The following is a 26,745-nucleotide window of genomic DNA, read 5'->3' on the forward strand; positions in this document are numbered from 1 at the left end:
TTTTTTTTAAAGTTCAGTGTCAAAAGTTTCAACTACTGATTGGTATCTACAGAAGGGGTAATTTTGTGTATCAACATTTGAGGATATCAATTTATCGGCCATTGTCTTATCCCTTTAGATCCCTGCATCCGGAACTATTTACAAGATGTTTAGCCGGACGGTTATAAACGTTTAGCCGCCAATTATTTAGACAATCTGAGGCGATTTCTCGTGTGGGGGTTGAGTGGAGGTACCCTCCCACAAAAAATAGTAAAAAACATGAAATCCTGTTATTATATTGGTAACTAGCGGGTGCGCACCTAGCATCTAGGGGCTCTGTAATTAAATGCGCAAAAAGTGGCTAGAAAAAATCCTTTTTATCTATCTCAAGACTTAAAATTTAAAATGAAATAGCCTTAAACCATCCGGGGACCTATATGAAGCGTCCTTAAACTCAATCTGTTTAGTAGGCGAAATATTAAGCTACGGGCAAAAAAATGTCTACTTCATATAATAGGAAATAGGCTTTTTTGGCCAATAAGAATTATTAATCAACAAAATACCTGTATTTTTGTCACGCTTTTGCAGCTATACAGACAGACTGACGTACAATAACAATTTTTTGAAAGATTTTCTTTTAAAGATATGTAAAAATATAAAATAATTGATTTACAATTTTAATCTTTAGTTTAACTGAACTCATTACATTACTATAAATCATGAATTTCTTGAAGGTAAACATTATACATTTACAATGTCTGTCTGTCTGTGTGTAACGAAAGATCTCGCAAATTTATAAACTTTTAAACGAATAAGTTATAATAGCTGATATATCATCGACATGTCATATACCTTTATTATATTAAAAGTGGTAATGGCTGACATACTTTAATTGTTCTTTGAATTTTTGAAAGCAATGATCTAAAGGGATAAGACAATCGCCGATAAATTTTTGTACATTCCCAATGATTAAACACAAAATTACACCTTCTGTAGATTACAAGTAGTGGTTGAAACGTTTGGACACTCAAATTAATTCACAAACTAATTAAAAATTCGAAAAAGGCCCCAAAGTTATCGAGCCAACGAATATTATAAAATTATGTCCCCTCCCTCCCTTATTATCAATTTCTTAGTATAGCATATAAGTTAAGATTTCCTTAGCCTTACAATAAAAGAAATATGTAAAACTTAAGAAAAGCATTAACCATAGGCTAATAATCAAGTCCTAAAAATATATTGTCCTTAAACAGTATCATGTATTTAAGCAGTTTTGCATTAATAATCTGCTTATTCAGTTCTGACACACTACAAATGTTAAAGTTCGTTTGTCCTTTCATTTAAGCTTTGCTGTTATGGAGGTTGTTTTGTTAAGGTTGCTCCTGTGCTTGCCGTAGTCGGCCTTAGCTCTGCCGAGCTGATGTGTGAAGACTATGAGATGATTGCTCAGGTTTCTAGTGCTGCTCTTAGCTCAGAAGGTAACAACCATCCTATAATATAAAGTAGTAAGATTATATTTTGTCTGTAGCATAAGATTTCTATTACTGCTGAACCGATTTGGTTCTCCATTTCAGGGAATCTTCACATAGGTCCTGGGGTAATTCTAGGCTAATTTGTATTTCAGATTCAAGTCTTGATTTGGTTTTGCGCTATTTTTCTACCTTTCCTTTCTAGAAGCAGAGAGAGGCAGCCGCTAGTAGTTATATATAGAGCTGCGCTTACAATGACATCATATTAAAATGTTTAGTTAGAAACAAGGTTGACAACATCCACAATAAGTAAAAAAATCAATAAAAGTAAATAATCACGAAACCTTTTCAAATAAATATTCATTAGTCATTTATATCATGGCCGACAGACCGAGGGACCAAGTAAATTAGACACTGGATGCTCATTGGTAACTTGGAATCTAATAAAAATGAATCAAATTCATGTCTCCCACTTTCTTTTTCTTACAGAGAGACGGACACAGCTGTAACCAAAAACTAAATTAATTCGAGAAAAAATCACGAAACCTTTACATGATTCCTAGCAAATTTGGGGGCCATGGCTTAGTAGTAATCATAGAAAGGCTTCGTTACTAAAAACTTAAGTATTTACTAAAGGTTTACATAAAAGAAAACTAGCGGATGCGCCCCAAGAATGTAGGGACTCTGTCTTCAAAGGGGTAAGATAGAGGAAGAAAATAGACTAAATCAATCCCAAGACCTATGAGACCATCCTATAAGGGAGAGCTAAATCAGTTCTGAAGTTATAAAAATCTTAAACTTCAGAAAATAAAACCTTACTACTTTATATAATAGGATTAACAAATCTTTAGTATAGATTATATACAGATAAAAACCTCCTCCCCTTTTTCAATGAACTTTTTCGTCTGCTAGAAAATTGTTTTCTGCTACTTAACTGTGTTAATATCACCGTTACCATTAGTTGATTTTCAAAGACCCAATTGAGAGTCGGCACAAGGTCATTGCGATGGGGAAATACAGTAATTAAAACCTTTCTTACTCTAGTGTTTTACTCTAATATTTAGATGGTATTGCACTTGAGCTTGATATCATCAGCAAGCACGTGTGCCACGCTGTGCCCGCTGAGATGAACTGCGAAGAGAATCTGCCCGACTTTTGGGCCGCCATTGCCGTTAACCTGTTCAACCCCGACAACGGTTTCTTTGCCTCTAACAACTTGTGCATGGTTAGTTAACATTTTTTATTTAGTATCAAAGCTCAGGGATCTAAAGGTATAAGACAATGACTGATAAATTGATGTACATTCCCAATGATAATACACAAAATTACTCTTTCTGTAGATTACAGTAGTTGAAACTTTTGGATGACCGACTTAATAAACCAACTAATCAAAATTCTCTAAAGTCTGCTAAGTGGTTAAGTCAAAGAATAAGAAAACTTTATAATAAAACTTTTGGAACTAGTGTAATAAACAGCGCAATGTCCCCTACCTCCAAGAACAAAGCTACTTTATAAGTAACGGTGTGTTGCGCAAAAGATCCCAGAAACCGCTTGTAAAATTGACTGTACTTTTCAGGAAAGCTTGATTAATGTCTTTGGATGATTTTAGCTATTTATCTAGCCACCTTCGCGATCCACAAAAGGCTAGGTGTAAAGCTACTAGTATGAATTAAAGCTGCAAGATTCAGGCAGGGAGGGGACGTTGGGTTGTTTATTACACTAGTCCCGAAAGTTTTATAACTACTTTTCTCAATTGTTGGTTTAACAACTTTAGGGACTTTTTTTGAATTTTAATTAGTTCGATCATAAAGTTGAGCGTCTAAAGTTTCAACCACTAATTGTGTTTAGGAAAGTTTCATGTGGGCCACTGCATGGTTTTATGATATTTTAATAAATGCTAGAGGCATAGCTTCTTATTACATACAATATCAAAAATCATGAAATTAATACCAGTTTTGTCCTCGGCTTCTTAGATCTAACAAAACTGGTTTTTATCTTTTTTATTTTAACATCCACTGAAAGCTGTCTATAATAAATATTTTACTATGCAGGAGTCCTGTGGCAATATGACCGAGGCCCGCAATGTGCTGTGCCACGACTGTGAGAATGTTATGAACATGGAGCTGGACAAAATGGCTGACCCTGAGATTCAGATCATGGTAAGCAATATTTGCTAGTGGCGAAGCCTATTTAAATAAAAAGATAAACAGACACCAAGGTTATATATTGAGAGAAAAAAAGAAATATAGATACCTCCTAAGTAATAGATTTTAAGTAGCGAAGGTACTCTTAAATTTAATTTGTCTGTCCGTCTGTTCATTATTAGGGAAATAATGTGATTTTCTCGGCTGTTTTTCAAAATAAATCTAAAAATTTTGTAAAAATATATCCAGTAAATGATTTACTTGGTCCGTCGGCCTGTTTGTCATGCTATAAAAGACCAATGTATATTTATAGTAAAAGGTTTAGTGTTTTTTTACTTTCTACATTTTTTTATAACCACTGAACACCTGCTACATAATTTATTGATCGGTTTGTCCAACTATTGATTGTTGTGGTCCGCAACTTTTATATGTTTTCAAAAAATTGAATGGAATTGCATTTTTTTACCTTATATATCAAGGTTAGTTAGCTACTAGAGTTGGCTCGATATAATTATCTCCCTATTGGCTAGTTTTCTATATGCATATCTATTTCTCAATAAATCTATTTTCCTCACCCGGCATTACTATCTAAAAGAAAGTAAATATTTAATAATTTAAATGATTTTTAAAAGATTTTTTTAAATTATATTTTTTTCTTTACATTTCCATCACCAAAGGGTTAATGATGATGATTACAATTTTAGTTTAATATTTGAACACACAAAATGTCGCCACAATCGAATTCTTTTAAAACATAGTTTTCTTAAATTTATCATATTATAAATTTAAATTTTCTTTTTTATGATTAGAAATTAAATACATCAATATAAGGTAAATAGCAACATGAAATGAAAAAAATGAATTTATTTTTAATAAAGTAAAATAATGGGTCTTATCGTTCTGGGCAATGAGAGTTTATTATGGATTATTGGAGCACTATGAGTTTTAATCATATATTCCTTGGAAAACTTGAGCTCGTTTATAGACATTTATTTCCTATATAGATCTGACATGGATCTTGAAGCAATTAAGCAGGCCGTTTTGTACATGTTAAAAATTGGAAGATTTCATTAAATAAAAGTAATCGCAAATATACTTAGTAAATAACCAACACCAAATATATTCAAACCTGACCTTTAACAATGTGAAACTCTTCTGAGAATTCTTAAATCGTCGGTCTAGCCGTTTTAAAACTTTTTTAATTAATAAATGATACGCCCTAGGCCTAGAGGCCTTTAGATGCAATTAAGAAAGCTATAAAGACAGACTTCCACAAGGACAGTCAAGCATCATGTTTCTTTAATGTAAGAATGTAGGATTTATTATTCTGTTGTTAAGGTTGTTGAGGCCTTTGTTGGCAGCGAATTCTGCGCAGAGTTTGGTAAGGATCAAAATTATTATTGTTTGTACTTAAAAATCCTTATAAATACTGTAGCTCAGTAATATTTTTTTAATGTCAAACGTGTTAAACATCTCAGTTTAGACAAGTTTATTATTTCTTGATACCCTCCCCCAAAACAGTTATAAACCTTCCTGAACCTATGAGAAGCTACCCTGTTAAGGAGAACCTGATCGGTTCAGCAGTTACTGGGGTCCTTCGGTACAAACAAACAGACAAACACACATCCTGTTACTTTATTATAAGGATTATTGCGGCTAAATGCCTTTAACAATACAGTCCATCATATTAATTGTTCATTTTTGCCCAATCCCTTCAAACATTTATAGTCTGCTTTTTATTTAGTTTCCGCGGATACAGAATGTACAATTATAAGATTAAAACGAGTTTTTTAGCCCCGAGGTGCCGGAGGCACCGGCTAAAAAAACTGGTGGTTCCTATCCACCGGATTCGAATGAATACGAGAAATAATAATGATAATACTCATAAACAAAATATGAACTCAGAAATTACAAACTCAATGTTAAATAAAGTTAAAACTAAAATTAAATTTATTTAGTATATTTTTCAAGTATTTTGGAAGATTTTTTTTACATAATATTTTTTTGTAGAATTTAAATATACATTTTTACTGCATTGTATTTTAGACAGGTTTGCATGGATATTAAAATGTAAAATATATAAAATTAAACCCAGTTTTGTTAGCCCTGAGAGGCCAAGGGGCCGACATAGCAAAACTGGTATCAATGTTATGATTTTTCTTTTAATATTTGTGGAAAATTGTCTGTAATATGATTCTATGCATCATTTTTCAGTATTATTTTGTTCCATTCACATAGCAAAATCTGGAGCTTGTCATGGCTTTTCTGTCCTTCACATAACAAAATCTTGCAAAATATAGCTTTTTTTCCTTTACATAGCATAATCTTGAAAAATACAGCTTTTCTCTCCTTTACATAGCAAAATCTTGCAAAATATAGCTTTAAATATTTTTCAAATGTTTAGGTGAAGACATGTTGGAACAATGTCAGACTGGTCTGGAGCTTGTCCTGCCTGTTGCCATGGAACATCTGGCTGGTCAACTACACAGGTACTAACAAGGGAGGGAGGGGACATTGGGCTGTTTATTACACTAGTCTCTAAAGTTTTATAATAATGTTTTTTTCTGTACATAAAATTTGTATATATTAATAGAATGGATTTATAGTTACTTGTCTTATACCAGATTTCCATGTTCTCTAGTACATTAAAACACGCACTGGGCTAAAATAACAAGTTCCCCCTTCCATCCCCTTTACCCCATTCCATCCCCTCCTAATGGATGAAAACACTGACCAATTAATGAGTTCCATGTAAGCAAGCTAAATTGATGACAATTTACCCCATGTCATAATCTTCACTTATATTCTGTATCAATTACAAGATTTGATTCATTTAATTACTGCAAAAATTCTTCAAGCTTTTGAAAGGTCTTGAAAAATTACAAATATAATGTTTCTAACATATTCAAAAACATTAAAATCTTTGAAATTAATGAAATTAATCTGCTCCGACTGTACTGCACGACTTCCATAATTTACAAACTGTTGATATGAGATTAAAGTAAAAGAATAGAGGGCATACAAACTTTATGTAACTCTACCAATTATATGGGGACCCTGTGCCGACTTTCAATTGGGTCTTTAAATATTAGCTAATTATAAACACAAGTCTGTAAAAATATGCATTTTGCTATCAGACGAAAAGGGTCCTCGCCACTTAATATAAAAATACAATAGCAATACTAAAGTTTAATTTATTTTCAGATACCTACATGATTTCTGTGTCGACGATATTCAATGCGATAATCATACAACTCACTCACCCATCGAATTGTTGTAAACTTTTTGGTTTTTATAAAAACTATTTTATTAAAAATATATCAAGTTAACTTAAAATAATGTTTTGATTTTTTTTTGTTAGATAACTATAGAGATATGACAATTATTGATAATTTTATCATCCTGTTAACCTGTTACACAAAAATAATGCATCAAAAGAAAAGACCTAAAATCTATCCTAAAGTGTAAAATATACATAAACAAGTGGTAGTTTTTCAAAAAAAATTCTTTTCATCATTAAATAATACAAAAATATTTTTATCCTTTTGACTCTAGTAATGCCATGGACTTTAGCACATATAGATATTAATATTGTTTTCAAATGATCAATTTTAAAATTAAATTTAAAAGTTAAAATATGATAAATGCTTTAATCTCTTCCTTGGAATTTGCCTGACAACCGCAAAATTTTAAATCAGAACTTGTCTTAAAATGTAAGTGTACAGCTTGTCACAAGTCATTTTTACCTGGATGTTGATTGTGACAACAGCATCATATTTTGCCATGAACTTTTTTCATATATGTAATAGTCTTTACTTAGGTAAAATATGGTTTAAATTTTAGTTAGGGTATTTAATTCTGACTCAGGCAATAACTGATAATTCATTCGTTGGATCTTACAAACTTGATAGATAGACAGCTGAACTTCTAATCAACATTCCCATCAATATGGAGCATAATTAAGTATAAAAAACATGAAGGTCAGATTTTTAGCTGCTTTTATTATGCTATTCAATTGTTAAAATAATTTGTTCGAGAAAAAGGAAAAAAATCAACAATTTCAAAAATCTTTTAAGCTCCAGGCAGACAAAACTAATAATGAATATTATAAGTCACGCAACCTTTTTATTTTGTATTTTGTATAATTTTCTGTGTAAAAAAGCTCAAGATTACTTTTCTTGTTAAAATTTAGTGGATTTATGTTGTCGACATTTAAATATGTATTGTATATTCGATTTTATACAAAAATCAATTCATATCCTATTATATAATGTAGTGAGCTTTATTAGTCTGTAGCGAATGATCTCGCTAACCGCTGAACTGATATGGTTCTCCTTTACATTGAAGCTTTTTATAGGTCCAGGGAAGATTTTTTAACTGTTTGGGGTAGAAGGTAGGGTACCTCACCCTCCCAAAGACCTACCAAACCAAAATTATTTTTTTTTCTTTTTAAAACGCTAAGTGAAAATGGGTAAAGGGTCGACATTTCCCCATCACACTTCGAATATCCCTAGAGGCTTCTAGGGGCGTATCCGCCAAAATTTTATACAAAATATTCAACACTACATTAGCATATTCATATCAATATAAAATTTGGCACGATTATTTTGAAAACAAAAAGGCACGGAGTCAGGAGTCAGGGAGGGAGGGGACATTGAGCTGGTAATTACACTAGTCCCAAAAAGTTTTATGTTAACGTTTTCTTTTTCGTTGGTTTAACAACTTTGGGGACTTTGATTGATTGGGCTCCTTAGATTGAGTGTCCAAACATTTCAATCACAAATTGTAATCTACAAATGGGGTAATTTTGTGTATCATCATTGGGGCTGTACATCAATTTATCGGCCATTGTGTCATCCCTTTAACATGGGATGGGTTAATATACAAATTTTGCTGTGGAAAATTTAAAAAATAATTTAATTAGCAAAAATGATCTTAAATAATTAATCAACCAAATTGTGTTGACTGTCTTTTTCTAATAATCTGTTATATTTTATTTTCATATGATTCGACACAAAAAAAAGTAGTTTTTTCTTCTAAAAAGTACGCGATGCTTGTTAGCATATGATATAAAAATACCAACCCTTTTTTTATTCCTCTTTTACGCGGGGCCTTTTTTCTCTCCCCACCCCCCTCCAATTTAACATTTATATAGGCTTTTTTTTTGGGGGGGGAGGTAAGGGGTAAAATGCATTTGGTGATTTTTACTTATGTATTTTTATGGGGTTGTTAGTCTTACAGGGGTATTTTTAACCTCCCCCCTCCTCTTGTAAGATAATAAAACATAATCTAAATTTTTTTGGGGATTGAAATTAACTATTTTAGTAACTATTTATTATGTAATGTACATTTTATTTACTTATGTACACTAATTGATAGATAGATAGAGAATGAGAGAGAGAGAGAGAAAGAGAGAGAGAGAGAGAAAGAAAATAAAAATACAAAAATTTGAGAAAGAGAAAAACTGTGGGGAAGTGAGGGAAGGAGGGGGACTCGAACCAAAAGTGCAATAACCTCTGAATATAAACCACACTAGGCATTTTAAATCAAGCAAAGATTAACATGGACTTTATACAAATCAAAAAAAAATTTAGATTTTAATATTTTCCGTGATTAATAATAATATTTTAATCATAATGTTTTCCCAATTAAATTTAATTTTATATCAAAATTTTCTAAAGTCCGTGTTAATCCTTGTTATTTGAAGCATAGGTGGAAACAGGCCGAAATTTCAGGCTTTAGTAGCCGCTCTAACTATAGAAAGGCTGGGAAAGGGAAAGGGGTAAGAAGGTGGTGAAAAAAGGGAATGGGGGTTGTGGGGAAGAATAATGGATATATTATAACTTGGATCTTACACCAGATTTTCACTATCTCTATTAAGTTTAACACGCAGCGGGCTAAAATAACGATTCCCCATCCCTTCCCTTTACCATCCCCTCATCTTATACTGGATGAACAAACGGACCAATAAATGAGTTCCATATTAGCAATTGACGACAATTATAATATGTCATAACGTCCACGTATATTATATATCTATTGAAAGAATATCAAAAGGGAAAAAGGGGGGGGGGGGTTATTTTATTGACAGATCGCCAATACTTTGGTAGGCATGAAAAGGGGGAGGAATTGCAAGATACAAAAAGGGGAGAATCTACAGGTGAAACCTCCCCTTTATGCTTATTTTTACCAACTTCCCCACTTTTACTGGCAAAGTCTTACTGGTGGGACAGTAGATGTAGTAAAAAACTATAGAGCATTGTGATTTGGTTCTACTCTTAAGGGAAACTTTATATAGGTCTAGTTTAGGTCTTTTTTTGAAGGGAGGATAGGTCAACCCTCACAAAAAAATATAGCTCGCCCGTAGAGGTCTTTATTGGTACTTCAATGAGGGGAAGTTTGGGAGATAAAACTTCCAGTTTCAATTTCAGCTTATTCACGATTTATTTCTATTTTTTTCGGGAAGGGGGGGGGGGTTACTATTTCTATGGGCAATGCCACCAACCCCCAAAAAATATTTTTAAAAAGAATTTTTATATTCTACATTTGGAATTTGAAATTGAAGTATTTCTCTATAATTTTTTTTCTCAATATATTTAAAGAAGTAAATATGTAAGAGGCAAACTCAAGTCATATGTGTGTGCTTTCAGGCGAGGAAAGGGGAGGGCTAATCACCACCCCCCCCCCCCCCTACCTCGTAGAAAACTATGAAGCACAACCCTTCACTTCCCCCTACCAATTTTATTCTATAATACTCTATTACACAGAAGAAAAAAGTTGGAGATATTTATTTATAGCATCATATTATAGTCAGCATCCCGAGGATATTAATTTGATGCCGGAGGGCCGAAGGCTCGGGATAACAAAACTGCTCATTAATTTTATGATTTCCATTCTAATATTCGAAGAAAATTGTCTATAATACGATATTATGCATGATTTTTCAGTATGGCTGAGAACCAGTTCTAATCCATCGGATAACAATCGGTTTTGAAGCCATACTGGAAATTAAAAAACATTTTTTTCACTTTTTAAAATTTATTAGTTCCAAACAGGATTCTTTTTTATTGTGATTTCTCCCCCCCCCCCCACCCCCTTTGTTTGGCAGCTTTCTTTTGATGATATGTGGATGTTTTGGTTCTACAAGTATACAATATACTTTTTAGCAAAAAAAACTTTTACAATAGCTAAAAAAAAATAGTATTTAAGTAGTAGATCCAGAGGATGTTAATCTATATAAGCTTAACTGAAAGGATAAATTATCGGGAAGCGGTTAAAAATATCTTTTAGTATTTTAAGAACACATTTTCGCAGGTTTTCTTTTAAGTTTTGCTGTTTTTCAAATCTTAGCCGTTTTGTATTTTAGTTGGACTTTCTTAGCTTTGGACTGGAGAGCTCAACGAAATCAAAAGGGGGAGCGTAAAAATTGGAAGAGGATTGGTAGGAACTTTGGAGTCAAGGGAAGGTTTATTGAACACCTTTCCTACCCCTAGAAGTTTTGGAGGAGGGGGGAGGGTTGATTCTTGAAAGAGGCACACACCATACGAAAGTCTGAAATGGGGGGAAATTGTTGATTCGATGTTCCAATCATGTAGACATCTTGGTCGGGTAAGGAGCAGACAAGATGGTAAAAACTAAAAAACTTTAAAACTACCAACACCCCAAAAAAACATAAAAAAATCCGCAAGTTAACAAAAATTGTGCAATAAAAAATCTGTGAAAAAATTTTGTCAAAAAAATGCCGCGAATATTTTTGCTGCAACAAGAGTTGTTGCAACAGCAGGAAGAGCTGCAGCTTGGCAGCCCAGATTTTGGAGATAAAGCGGCTGAAAACAGCCGCTTATCATCGACGGCTGGCTGCGGCAGCAGCTTTTTCTTTGACAGCGCGCCCACAAACAGCTTTTGGCCGCCACAAAGTAGCTGCAAAGAAATTGAGAATGAAATCATAAACGTTGAAGCTGACTCAAGTGATATTATCCAGCTTGATAATCATGATTCTAATGAGTCAGATATTGATGTCATTGACATAGAGAACGATTTGAGTGATCCTCTTGATAATATCAATGTTTTGGAGACTGATAATGATGTAGCTGACGTTGAAATTATGGAAAAGGAAGAAGGTACATTTTTTATTTGATCTATGAATTTATTCTATTATTTACCCTGTATGTTGTACTAGTTACTTCGTCCCTAGCCTCTATAAGAGGGTTGGGGAACTGCAGGAAAATAGCCTAAACCACCTAAGGCATTTATAAAGCTTTCCCTAAAAAGTACAACCAATTTGGACCATTTTTTAATAAGATCTTTGGCTTCAGACAAAAATAAACTTACTTATGTTATAGGAAAAGATAACAAAAGATATAGAATACGTGGATTTATTGAGATGAGAATATTTTTCGTCAATTTAGGTTGCTAAAATGGGCCTCAATTATCAGTCAGTTACTTCAAACAATAGGATGGGGATGGGGGTATCGTTATTTTAGCCAGCTGTGAGTATCTCTTTATTAGGGTACAAGAAAAGCTGGTGCAATATCCAAGTAACAATATATCGAATATATAATAACCTCTTTTAAAATCTTATGCAAAAACCAAATATATTGACAAGGACAATTATATCAAAAGTAGCGAGCGTTTTATTTATTCTACTTGATTTATATTGATACTGTTGAATAACATAACAATGAAGGAGGTGCTATTCTTATTAAAGAGCAGCTATGTTACTAAAGTCACCTCTTTCCACCTTTTTTCAAAGTACTCTTTTTAAAGCCCATATCGAAAGATTGATGGACCAAAATTAACCAATTCAATACCTTGAAAAATGCCATTTTTTACCCTATTTTCAAGGATTTTTAGCTATCTATTTCTAACAGCGTAGCTAATGTTTAATTTACCCTTGTATATGTTACTCAAGTCTAGTAAAGTTCTAGCGGTTACGCCCCCTAGAGGCCTCTAGGGGCACTTGTGTGTAGAGGGGGGGGGGGAGGAGTTAAATCCCACACATTCAATTTTAGATTGAAAAAAAGAAGAAATAAAATGGCGTTGCATTTTCTTCTAGGTTCGTTTTCTCTTGGATGGGGGTTGATAGATACCTATAAACCTTTCCATAACCTTTGAGAAACTACATTGTAGAGAGAACCATGTTAGTTCAACGGTTAGTGGTATCTTTTGGTACAAACAGACACACAGACATACTGTTACTTTTATATAGGAATACCCAAGGAGGGAAACATTAACTAAAATAAAAAAATTCAGCCAGTAAAATAAACCATACATTTTTAATATTATGTTATTTTCTATATTGATAGCCATCTAAGCTTGTTTATTAAATTGACATACAAAAAAACAATGATTTATGTTGCTATACTTATTGACATAATTGTTCTTGTTTTTTTTTCTATAAAGTAATAAATTTAACTGTCTGCACTTCTGTAGTTAAAGTTAATATATGCATTTTAAACAGCTCTTGAACAGGCTACGGTTTCGCCCCTATAATCCAGGGGTGTACCTAAACATTCTAAAAATAATACTAGAGTAGGCGAGAGCTTTCTTGAAAAGCACATTCAAATTAGAGCAGCTGTGGTAAGCCATAATGTAGAATTTTATTTTATATCAAACCATAAGAATCGATTTATTATTATGTGGATGTTGTACTAGATTTTCATGTACTCTGATAAAGTAATACTCACAGTTCGTTAAATAACGATACCACATGTCTACCCATTTACCCCATCCCCCCTGATCCTACTGGATGAACGAATTGACCAATAAATAAAGTTCATATTAGCAAGCTAAATTTCCTCTGTAAATATATTCACGTATAACCTATAAGCATCTAGGAGCTTCGCCCCTAACATCTATATTTATCCTATTTCTCTTAAACACCATAAATGTACCTACATTCATAAGAAGTGCGATTTATTTCTATTGTAATATTAAAAATATTTTACGTTATACCTAAGATACCAAAAATAAAAATAAAATATTGGCTTATATACATGTCTTTAGGGGGCCTTTTTCTCTTAAATATAATTTTAGGAAAATTAATGATATTATGAAAGCTCCTATTATTTACAATTATATGCTCTGTGATAGCAATTTGTTTTATGTTTAAATTTACCATAGCTAAAAAGTCTATTTATAAATTTATAAACATTTGATTTGCGCTGTTAGAATTTATACTTTTAAAATGAACAGAGCTTTTATCATGTAAATATTATAGTAAAAGAATAGAGGGGGCATGAGCTTTATGTAACTCTTCCAACCGGGTGGGGACCCTGTGCTTAATTTCAATTGGGTCATAAAATATCTATTCTTTTACATTTATTGTGTAAATGCACATTGTATAGAAGGTAATGGATACGAAATTACTTATACACCTTTAGAAAAAAATTATTGCTTTTTCAAGTGCTTGATATGGGTGAGAGTAGGGGGGAATGCCTTGCATATAAACTAGCCCAATAAAGTACCATATCAAGCAAGGAGTTTCAGACAAAATTTTCAGTTTAATCCAAAGGTTGTTGTCTTGAAGCTTTTGTCGATATATGAATTTTGTTCAACCATATGGTATCATTGCTGACATAATATCGAGATAAAGATATTCTTATAGCATAACATATTGAATATAGTTTTCCGCGGATACTAAAGTAAAAAGTTAAGAATGTGAATTTTATTTTTAATAAAGCCATGGAAGGCATGAAATTATAATTTTTTTTATATAAATATATATAAAAACAAAATGTAGTAGTCTCTTTTTTAAAGTATTAAATTTGATTTTCTCTGGTCAATTTTATCAAAATTGTTTCTAACATTTTATCAATTAGAAATGGAATTTCATTAAATTTTTCTACTGTCTACGCATATTAGGATGATATAAAAGCGAAGCAACGATATAGTTGTGGTACATGTATTTACGTCTATATCAATCGATATACATATTATTACTTGGACGTTGCACCAAATTTTGATGTACTTTGGTAAAGTAATACTCGCAGATGGCTAAAATAATGATACCCCGGCCCCATCCACTTCTTTTGTCCTTTCCCCTCCCATTCTACTAGATGAACGAACTGATTTTTTATACGTTTTGTCTATAGGGCGTAAAAACCTTTAAATAGTCCTATTGATTTAAAACCTAGTATGAATCTTTAGATGCTTCTTCTTAATTAGTTTCTATGCCTGCCTATTTAGAAACTTATTCAGAGATTGTTTACATAAAAATATTATTTGATTTAAATGGCTTAACAAAACTAATTTCTCTGTCTCTCTATGCTATAATAAATTTTAATACTGTCCATTTTTGTTCAGATTTTCTTGGATTAGCCTAGGCCTAGCAGTGTCCTTTCACTTTCGCATTTGAATGACATTAAATTATCATAACTGCGTTTTATTACAAAAGCACTAATTGAACCTTAATCTTGATACATTCTAATAATTAAATATTCATTTAATTACTCACTTTTGCGATTTTCAAGCAATTTGTGGATGTGATAATGTACGGAAATTGATGCACAACTAAACTATCATATTTTATGTGTTATTTGAGAAAAATTAGAACATTTCCATGGATCCTAAGGGTAAATATTGGAATGTTTGTACCAACAAATGTGGCAACCAATGTGAGAACGTGTATAAACTTTGGGTACTAGTATAATTTAAAATATGAGTTCCCATGAATATAATTTAAAATCTAATGTCCCCTCTCTTCTTGAAGATTTCTAAAATAATAATTATTAAATTATCTATCATTTTAAATTAACTACCCCTTTTCCTCTCCCAAAAAATAAATAAGTAAGGCATTTTTTTAGTGTGTTTTTCCCTCCCAGGAAGTTTTAGGATAAAAGAATCCTTTTAGAAAAGAAGTTAATCCCCAAAAATCCTTAGCTAAGTAGCTTAAAAAGTCTTAGGGTGTAAGATTTAACAGTCAAAATTACATTTGCAAAATAGGGCTGATAAGTTAATTATACACCCCTTTCCCTCCAATATTTTTCAGGTGCCATAGGCCCGAAAATATAATTTTTAATTGGGGGGAATAATGAATATTGATAAATTGTTTACTTGAAAAATTAAATTTATATCAAAATTACCCTTTTTGTTACATTTTCCTAGATGTAACCTTTTTTGTAATATTATATTTCACTTTTTAAGGCAATAAGTTTTAATCTGCTTTCCTTGCGTTTTTTCACGATTTTTACCAAAAGTGTCGGATTTTTATGGGCAAAATTAGATAAAAAGATAAGTAATTCAGGGGAAAATAGTGCATAGCTTTTGGCCCGTTTACTTGGTACATACCAGTTAGGGTGGTTACATTACGCTGTAAAAAATACTGGTACCTAAATTATCTTAAACTCCTTATCTTAATCATTTAATAAACCTTGGAAGCTTTCAAATTAATTTTTGACTGGTTGATTCAAACTAACAGAGCCCAAACTTTTTATCTAAATTTTGATGAACTAAATAAGTACGGGGTGTATATCAATTTATCGGCAATTGTCTTAACACTTAAAATCCCTGGGAAAAAAAAGACATTACATTTTAGCATAGGGAAAGATTTTGAGATTTAAAAGGAAAGTATATGAATTTCAAAATATTCTCTAATATGTAAAATATTGCTATGCATTGGACAACTTATTACAATTGTCTCAAACGTTTTATAATAACGTTGGCTCAACAACTTTGGGGACTTTTATTGAATTTAGATTGGTTGGTTCATTAAGTTAAGCGCCCAACAGTTTCAATCACTAATTGTGATCTACAGAAGGTATAGTTTTGTGTATCATAATTGAAAGTGTACATTAATTTATCAATAATTTTAAATCATGTATTTTGAAAAAAGAAATCTTAGTAACATATCATATCTCAATAATCAATATGCATTTTTTTTCTAAGGAAGCTTTCTTTGAAGCTAATGAGGAGTCTAAGCTTGTCAAATTCTAGAGTCTAGGGGAAATTCAACTATTTAAAAAAACAAAAAATGATTTCTTAAAAGTCTCCTTTGAAAATAATTTAAACCAACGGATGGACCCTTAAAACGGTATAAAAATTTTGTGTTACTTTAAGGCGTATAAGAATATTTTAGACAAACAAGGATAGTAATATTCATAGAAAACTAGGAATCTCAAGAGATAAGGTAGTACACGATAAATTGATGTATTTCCCCAATGATGATAACCTAAATTATCCCTTTTGTAGTCTGTAGATTAAACATATTGATTGCAGCCCATTCAATATTTTATAAAAGTACCTAAAATTTTTAAGCTATAGAAGAGTTTGTTTATAAAAGATTGGGTACCAGTATGATTTACAGTTTATCGTCCACTCTCTCCTTAGTTACAGCAGCTTCAACTATACAAGCAAGGTACTCAAAATGTTCACATAGATTTTAGAAATAAGATCTATAGTAAAATAGAAACATATAACCTAATAATGAAACAGCTTTGCTCCAAAAATGGTTCAGTAAAATCGGCGCAAAAAACGCGCGTCCTTTGCAAAGAAAAATGGGAAGATATTTATGCGATCCTAAAAAGGATAACATTATATATTTTGTAAGGAAGAAGATGGGATTTTTGAAACCTTTTTTTCAAGCCACAGTTTTTAGTTTAATTAAGATTATTTTTAAAAGTTTTAATTAGAATGAGAACATTTATCGCATAGTATTAAGGACAGATTTCGGCAGATATTAAAATAAAAATTATAAGAATAAAGCAAGTTTTTTTTTTAACCCAGACCAGCTGAAGGCCCGGGCTAATAAAACTGGTATTGATTTTTTTTCGGATATTATTCGGTTTCGTTGCCATACAGGAAAAAAAACGTATAATTTCGAGAAAAAAAAACGTATAATTTCAAAAAAAAACGCTTTCCTGTACGTTCAAAAGAAGACATGATTTTTTTTACGGGTACTACCAAGAAGAGGAGGGGGATATGGAACTGTAAAAAACTTTGGGTACTTTTATCTTGTCCATCTGTTGTCATTCTTTTCGATATATGATAACAAAGTGACTTTTTAAATCTAAAATATGTTAGTTATAATGTAAATACTCTATGATTAGAGATATTACAAAGTAGACAAATGGAAAAAAATTGGAAAGAAAAAGAAGATAAAAATATAGGCAAAAAATTTTTGTATTTTTTATGATTTCATGGAAAAGACCCTCCAAATGGCTTACTGGTTAATTTTGACTTTGGGAAAAAATATTTTAAATATTTTTCCCTTGTCCCTGACGTAAACACACAGAAATTTTTTTGTTGTCATAGCGACAAAATCTAGGTATTCAATAATAATTGGTTTCAAATTTTAAAGGGAGTGAGAGGACAATGGCTGTTTATTTTTTCAACATTTCATCTACTTCTAAGTTTTTACTTTTTAAAAGGCAGGATTGCACCCATAGAAATTGGTTGAAATAAAAAATATCTTCAATTACCTATCCCTATAGTTAAAATTTAATTGTAGCAGTTGCTAAGCCCGAAAACTAACTGTCACAATAATATATTAACTATTTCAAAACCCGCCAAAAAATTCATATTTTTCATGATTATAGGCCATTTCAAAAATTTCTTTTGACATCTTCTACATATTTTTGCCTTTATTATATGAATAGGAAGCCACTAAATTTTAGAGAAAAGAATAAATTCCATAATTTATTGTCAACCTTAAATATATTTCAGTAAAAACCGAAAGCAATACAATTTTAAATAAAAAGCGCCCATGGCTGACATAAAGTCAACATGTTTTTATTTCAAACATTGATTATGTCGACCATATAGCAATGATTTAAAGAGGTAATGACTGACATATTACAATAGTTTTAACCTAAATCTTTATCTTAACTGTAGAATATTCAAAGATAACACGAAAATCGATTGAAAATGGTTATTCAACTAAAATTTATGATAACTGCCTTCAAATAAGACATGTATGTCCATAAGTAGCGCAGCAAGTACCATTTTATTTATATTTTTTTTAAATCTCCATTTTTGTATACTTATATTAAATATGACTTTTCAAATATTATTTATATTTTAAGAAAATCAGAAAGAGAGGGGTCAATGGGATGTTTATTACACTATTCCACAAATGTTTACAATAATGTTTTCTTATTTGTTGGCTTAACAACTTTGGGGTCTTTTACTGAATTTTGATTGGTTAGTTTACATAGTTAAGTGTTTTAACGTTTTAACCACTAATCTTAATCTACAGAAGGGAAATTTTGTGTGCCATCATTGGGGATGTACATCAATTTATTGGTTAAAGGCTATCAAAATTAAATAATATAGTAGCTACGCTACTAAAATAGCTAAAAGAAAGGCAGATGTACGTCTGTCCATGACAAACGGATCAGTTTATTTACAAAAGAGGAAAAACGGTTAAAAATACTCAAGCATTGAAATCAATTATTTCAATATATATTGTATGTCATAGTTTTTGGTATTTTTTTAAAAATAAGCGAAGCATATTCACAAATTTACCATATACCTAATTAATACAAGGGATGGTTGATAACAAGAATCGATATTATTACTTGGATCTTGCACCAGGTTTTCACATACTCTAAAACAATGATACTCACAGCCGGTTAAAATAACGATATCCTCCATCCTCTCCCCTGTTGCTTGATGAACTATCTGACCACTAAATGAGGTCCATATCAGCTGCAACCTAAATTTTTCCCTGTCAAAATATCCACGTATTATTATATCTATAATAACAAGACCTTTGTAGTAGATCCCTAGTCACATCTTAACTGTTGCAGACAACCCTATGATTTTATGACCTCTGTCTTGAAATACTTGGTAATGATTTATGCTTGATGTCACGCATCTAACATAGAATAATTATGTACTTTAATGTCTTTAGATATGACGCGGTTATTGACAAGATCAGTCTATAAAGCACTGTTCATTTTCTTCCAGAATATTTTTTCTACTATTAAATAAAAACAGACTTCTACATTTCACAGGAGCTAAAAAAAATCTCAGAGATCTCATTTAATTAAATTAGTTTGGCGGATATACAGAGTTAGAGAGAATCTACACATTAAAAATTTCAACGAATAAAATGAGTTAGTCAAATAGTTCAAAAGAATGTTTTAAATTTTTTAAACAGAAAAATTCTTTATCTGTCAGAAAAAAAACTAACTTTTTGGGTTATTTATACAAAAAGGATTTTTAACATTTTAACCAAAAATTTGTTTAGCCAAAATTTACTAGTATTAAACGAAAAATTATTATTGAGAAAAAATTGTCATTTTATTACTTCAAATTCAACTATTATGCTTAAATTTAAGAGAAAACTATTGATTTTTACTTGCTCAAAAGTTAAAGGCAAACTATTTTTTCTATCGATCAAATAATAAGCTTTGTTATAATTATGAGTTATCATAAAAGTCAAATTATAGGGGGCGTTAGATTTTATTATTAAATCTTTTTCTGCTTTGCTACTTTTGAATATTAACTTTTTTGGTGGAACATACATAGTTTTACGAATGGGTTTTTGATGCGTTATCTGATTTTTAAAAAAGAGATAGAGAAAAAACGGTAGAATTACTTATTTCAACTCTGGAACGCATAAAAATACCATTTAATGAGGGTGGTAGTATCCTTCCTCTAAATAGTTATAAACATTCCCTAGACTTATAAGAAGCCACACTGTAACTGAGAACCATATCGGTCCAGCGGTTAGTGAGATCTTAAGCTACAGATAGACATCCAGTTACTTTTATATAAAGATAAGTCCCTGTTTCAAACAAATAGGGCGTTTATTTCGGTGTACTCCTGTATTAAAATTAAACCACCAATTTTGTTAAAGATAGGAATTATGATATGGCTCATTTTTAACTGGCTTTTTACATGACATACAATTTTTTATTAGCGAAGCTACTATATACAATTGTACATACTCCTATCACTACGTCTTTATTCGATAGGGATCTAAAGGGATAATACAATCGAAAAAATATTTATCAGTTTCTAAAAATACGAAGATTCTTAAATTTATTTTTAGTTTTGTCTTTTGAAATAATACAGATATTGAATTTTTATACTCGTCAAATTTAAATTTTTTTTCTCATAAAGGGGCCGTTATTCAAATAAATAAAATATGTAGAAGAATATAAAGTTCATAAAGATATTTACTATTAAAAGTGGAAAAATCAGGGATTTAAATGAATAAGACGGTGGCCGATAAATTGATTTACATCTACAATGATGATTCACAACATTACCCCTTTTGTAGATAACTATTAGTGGTTGAAACTGGGAAAAAATAGTTTACTGTGTTAAAGCAAATATTTTATAGATAACCCAAAACATTTTAGGTAAAAAGATAGAATGTTATGAACATACTTTTATTTTGAATAAGCTAATTAACTAGGTATAAATGGATTACTTTTCTTCAATTTATTTTTTCGGAATACTTGTTTGTTTAATTTCTAATCATAAAATTGAATTAGAAAGCATTTTTTTTATAAAAAAGACAAGGACATTTATTTTCCTTGATCATAAGTGGGAAAGCAAAAACAGATTAATAGTATAATACTTAGTCATTTGCCAGGAGGGTTTGAGTTTTGAGATAGAATTTAAAATGTTCGTTTAATAAGTCAACATATCTCAGACAGTCTATGTTATTATGTTTGATTTAACACGTTAATGTATGAGATAAATAGATAAACATACATACGGACAAATTTAAATTATAGAGTGGCTGCGCTCTTACTAAATATTATAGAGATGTTAGTTTATTTTGATAAGAGAAAGTTAAAATTTTGATTTTTTTTGGACACAAATAATTATGCTATTATAAATCAATCAAAAAAGACGTTTTCACAAAAAAATTGTATTTCATAAACAGCTCTATAAGATATAACCCATTATATAAAATAGTAAGCTTTCTTTGGTTTGTAGCGAAGGATCTTGCAAACTGCTTAACCTATATTGTCTCTTTTACAATTTAAGCTTTAGGGAAGGGAAGGTTTATAATTATTTTTGGGGAGGGTATCTCCTCCCTACCTAAAGAAATCAGCCCGAGAAAAACATTTTCCACCCCCCCCCCTCCAAAAAAAAACAAAAAAAGTTCTTTTTCTTTTTAAAGCTAAAATTGAAAATTTGGAGAGTCACTTTTCCCTCTTCACCTTAAGTGCTTCTAGAGGCTTTTAGGGGCGTAGTAATTATAAAAAAAATAATATTATGAAAGTGTATTTAAATATGTTTTCTTACGGTGTAATATGTCTTATTTGAAAGAGTTCTGCACTACATTTTAGAAACACTACAAGAACGTTCATTTAAATGGCACGAAGCGCCTGTAGATTTTCGCTACGCTTTTGTAGTTAGGTTAAACTTTATTTAATTGTGATTTATTATGTGGATTATTGTTAACTCGCAAAGCTACTCAATGGTGGTCTTATCTGTACGTCAATTCTAATTTCCCTTCAAATTAATAATCAAAAATAATAAAACATATTTTGTCATTTTTTTAGAACCTGTAGATAATTTAAGCTTTCTTTTATGAATAAAGTTTTCCAAATTGCATTTTTTGTAGATAATTTATTAGATATAGAAGGATATATTTGAAATATTAACTAATAGACTTTTTGGATGATTTCTGCATCAAAGACTCATTAGAACAATGCACCTGGTCTAAAAATAATCGTTTTCATCGGAAAAATCGAAAAATATTCTCACTATTAAAACCCCGATAATCGTACACCTGTTTGTAAGCCAGGGCATTGTCTCATTATGAACATTAGGTGTCTAATAAAGGAGTGGCCATGGATTTTTAGCATCTTCAACATAAGGAAAAAGGATAAGAGGATGAATACTCACCCCTTTTTCATGGTAAAATACTACTTTCCCATCCCTAAATTTAGAAGCAGACGAAAATCAAAAGCCGCCCAGGGCTTTTTGTAAGTCAATCATAAATAATAATGTGAATAAAAAGAAAAGCGATATTTAGCAAACAGCCGTGGGCGGTCAGAATCAGCTGAATGTTCATTATGAAAAAAATTTCCCCCTTTTTAGAAATAGAAGGATTCATCTTTCATGAACAAATTTTTTTAAATAAAAATAAAATTCTATGTAATTTTTAATTAAAACATTAAAACGAAAATATCTAATCTAATATTCTTGCCCTAAATATGGAAATAGTAAAAAGTAAAAAAATATTTTTTTTAATAATTTTTAATCCTCCCATTTAAAAAGTAGTGGAACAGCAATAAGTTTAAGCGCGGCAACAGCGCTGAGTAGGCCTCTAGGCCCACTGCCTATTTTCGTCTTCTAGTTGCTTCGATTCCTCTCTTTTATTTTTTTCTCTATGATCTTTAATTATATCGAAGTTTAAGATAGACGTGAAATAGACACGTTAATAACGTGATAACAAGTTGAAGTTTTTATCCCTCTAAATGTGTATCTCAAATAACGGCAGAGAAATTAACAGGCACTGACAGAATAATTCGCCAGTCATTCCATACCAATTTTTATTATCAGACTGCAAATCTACACTCTTAAAAACCTAGTCCAAAATTCAACATTTTATTGTATTTTTTAAACCAATCTCTTATAAACTTTAAATCCTGTTATATAAACTTGAAGAGAAGGACAAACGGACAGATCATAATTATCCTCTTGAATAAATTATTAAGGTTACATGATTTGTCTGTAAATAGCTTACAAACAACTCAATCGAATGTGTCTTCATTTGGGGAGGCTGTACATAAGTCCAGGAATGGGTTTAGACAATATTAATTTTAATTTATTTCTTGGGATGGTTTTTGGCTATTTTCTGCGTATTCCTTCTTATTTTGAATACAAATATGCTTAGAGCAGAGCTGCGAGTAGATTATATTTTAATTAGCAATTACAATATGTTTTTTATAGTGTAATAATCTTTCTTTCTGAATGTCTTTCTTTATTTTTTTGTCCATTTATCTATCCATCCATCTTTTTCATTAACTTTCGATCTGCAAAACATAATATACAACAATTTATTAAAATCCCCCCCCCCCTTTCAACTTCTTTAAACAAACTAAAAATCTTAAAAGAAGCTTCCCAAAAATTGTACATGTATTCTATAATAATGAGGACATTGCAATGTAAATAATACTGGTCCTAAAAGTTTTATAAGCACGTTCTCATATTTGTAACCTTCATAACTTTTATTACATCTTGATTGGGTTGTACAAACTATCAATTTTTTTAGGTGTATTAATGAACATTTATCTATCTTACATGAAAACTTCTAGAGTTGCTTCGCCACAAAAAAATCTATCTGTATATCATTTTAAATGATTTGACAGTAATTTGATGAAAAAATTGTCTATAATATAATTTCATTGATTTTTGTTCACCTTTCCCAAACGTTTTTAGAAACTCGCAAATTTTTCTAGACTTTAGAAAAGTTATTTCTTATTAAGAAAAAAACATATTTTTCAGACATTAACATTAAAAACATATTTTCTTTGTTGATAACAATTACGGCAAAAAACCTACTTTTTCACTGTAATGCATGACCACTACATATGTATTGCTTTTTATTTTTGACAGTCGCGAAGCGCGTATGGTTTTTATCATGAATATATACCTATTATAGGTTAGGGGAAAACACATAAATTTGGTCAGGGGGAAGGGGAGGTTGGATATGATAGGGGGGGGGGGGGGGGGGGTCGGTGAAGGAAAAGGAAGCTTCAGCGTGTGAGAACAAAATAATAATTGAATATTTTTCAAAATAATTGATATGTTTTAAGTTTTGGAAAGCTTATAACATATACCTAAGATTAATACAAGTTTTTTTTGTACCTGAAGGGCCCAAGACCAGTGCCAACTAGTTATAATTTTATGATCTATATTTTATTATTCATGGAAAATTGTCTGTGATATGGTACGACATATAAGTTTTCAGTATGGCTTTAAATCAGATATAATTTAGCGGATTAAATCGGTTTCGAAGCCATACTGGAATAAATATTATATTAATTGAAGTATTTTTTCAAAATAATAGATATGTATTGAGTTTTTGTCTTATTCATATAAAACGATTTTTGAACTTGGACATTATGATATCTGAAACAGCTATCAATAAGAATTCCTAATATTACAGATGATCTACCAAGGGATAATCTTTACATAAACTCCCAAAACAAAGTATTTCGTCCCTTATGAAATAAAAGTGTTTTAAAGAACTTTGCCTTATCTTAAACCTTGTTAAATATAAAAATACAGCATTTGTATAAGGTTTTTACATATTATTCTTATATTTTAAGAGTAGGGGCTGCGCCGCTATATAAGGTTTTCTCGAGGAGGGAGGGTACAGTAGACTGTAAATTACAATGGTTTTCAAAGTTTATATCTGTTATCTCATTTCACCGGCTCAAAAACTTTGGATACTTTGATTTGTTAATTTAGAACAAATAAGTTTCATAATTTTACAAATAATTTTAATAGAATGGACAATTTGTTATAATCACTGGGTAGGTGCATCAATTTATCATCCATTGTCTTATCCCTTGAGACCCCTGTATTTTTCTAGTTGACTAAATAAAATCAAGTACCTTATTGGTTTTAAAAGTATCTTGATTAGGGGCCGTTGAACTTTTGGTGTTCTGTTAATATCCATAAAAGAAAGATTTTTAGCAATAAGAAAACATGAAGGGTGGCTATTTGGGTGCAATTGACCCCCCCCCCCCATTGCAAAAAAAAATTATATTTGAGCCGTTGATTGGAAGCCGCCATTTTTTGTCGGCTCTTAGCCCTAAAATTGTTAATACATCATCAAATCACAGAAGCAAAGTTATTCGTAATATCAATTAAAGAATCCTAATGCTAGCGGTTTTGCATCTAGAAGGGAAAGGTAGAAAAATAGCTTAGAACCAATAATAGACTTTAATTTGAAATACAAATTAGCCAAAAACCATCCTAGGACCTATGTGAAGCTTCCCAATCAGCTCATTAGTTAAGGAAATCTTAAACTACAGACAAAAAACTTCACTACTTTATATACTAGAATTGTAGAATATCAGTTCTAAAACATTGAAATGTGTAATTTTTTTAAAAACTTTTGCGACACTGATAATTCACTTTTGACTACAGGTTGGGGTATTCTGTGACATATGTATAACATGACAGTAGTTGACTGTTACGGACTGGTTTCATACTGTTATTTCATCATATTAATCATTAAAGAACCAATTCAATTCAAGTTTAAATAGTTTAAATACTAACAATTAAAAGCTAATTTAAACCACTATTTTACTTTATTGTTTTAGGTAATAGCAATCTTATAGTTTCATAGTGTAGATATTGGTCTCTAGTAGTAAATTTAAAAAAAAAATATTTCTAAGGGGATAATACCTAAATCCTAGATTAGATAATACAAACTAGCAGAGTTCAAACTTTTATTGACAATTTTATTTAATTTCAGGTATGATCACAACGAATTCTTCATAATCTAAAAGTGGAGTAATTATTAGAATTTTAAATCAATCGTTACTTAAGACCTTTAAACGGCTGGATTAAAATGTCTTACAAAGACAGATAGAGTGTGTGAGAGAGAAAAGAGAGAAGAAGGAAAAGATAAAAAGAGAGAAAGGGAGAAAGAGAGATAAAGAGAAAGCAAAACAAAGAATGAAAAATAAACATAGCAATAAAGAAAAATACATAACGTCACAGACAAACAAATACACATTTAATATAGAGAAGCTGCGCTCTTAAAATGAATCAAAAATATGCTTTAAACAGCTTTTACTATAAATATAAGAAAATACCATAATAAAAAAAGTAGCATATGCTCCACAATTAAATTGGGTTCTTTAAACTAACCCTCAGGGCATTAGAAATATATTTTTAACTATTAAGCTTAGTTCTGAAGTCATTTACTTCATTAATATAATAGTTTGAGAGTATCCTACAGATTAAAATTCTACTGTGATATGTGATTAAACATTTTAAGAAATTCAATTTAGATTGGACTCATAGATATAGTCGCTAGAAAGCTTTTAATATAAAAATTAATTAATTTTAAAATATGTATCTAATATTAAGCATTTTATATGGGTAATTGAAAAAAAACAAGGATAACAACATCTGTAGAAAATGCAGAATTTTACATTCTATCTAAAATTAATATTGCTGCACACTACAAAACAAAGAGTTAAAGAAAATTTAAACACTAA

General features: G+C 30.9%; 2 protein-coding genes across 2 annotated transcripts in view; both read left to right on the forward strand.

Moving 5' to 3' along the window:
• The first annotated feature begins 597 nt into the window (after positions 1–597).
• On the forward strand, positions 598–6,928 carry LOC145334752 (uncharacterized). The gene is made up of 7 exons (XM_080180350.1): positions 598–713; positions 1,355–1,457; positions 2,513–2,673; positions 3,500–3,607; positions 4,931–4,973; positions 5,997–6,081; positions 6,797–6,928. The coding sequence occupies exons 1-7, from the start codon at positions 699–701 to the stop codon at positions 6,870–6,872; spliced, it is 591 nt and encodes a 196-aa protein (XP_080036476.1). The 5' UTR covers positions 598–698; the 3' UTR covers positions 6,873–6,928.
• A 4,255-nt stretch (positions 6,929–11,183) lies between these two features.
• The window catches only part of LOC145333414 (uncharacterized), a 56,900-nt gene continuing 41,338 nt past the window's right edge, over positions 11,184–26,745 (forward strand). The window contains exon 1 of the mRNA XM_080178532.1: positions 11,184–11,712. Coding sequence (XP_080034658.1) covers positions 11,331–11,712 — 382 coding nt within the window. The 5' untranslated portion in view covers positions 11,184–11,330. The remainder of the gene's footprint in view (positions 11,713–26,745) is intronic.

This window comes from Acartia tonsa, chromosome 12 (genome assembly GCF_053477335.1).
Source record: "Acartia tonsa isolate MP-2025a chromosome 12, ASM5347733v1, whole genome shotgun sequence".
Lineage (NCBI taxonomy): Eukaryota > Metazoa > Arthropoda > Copepoda > Calanoida > Acartiidae > Acartia > Acartia tonsa.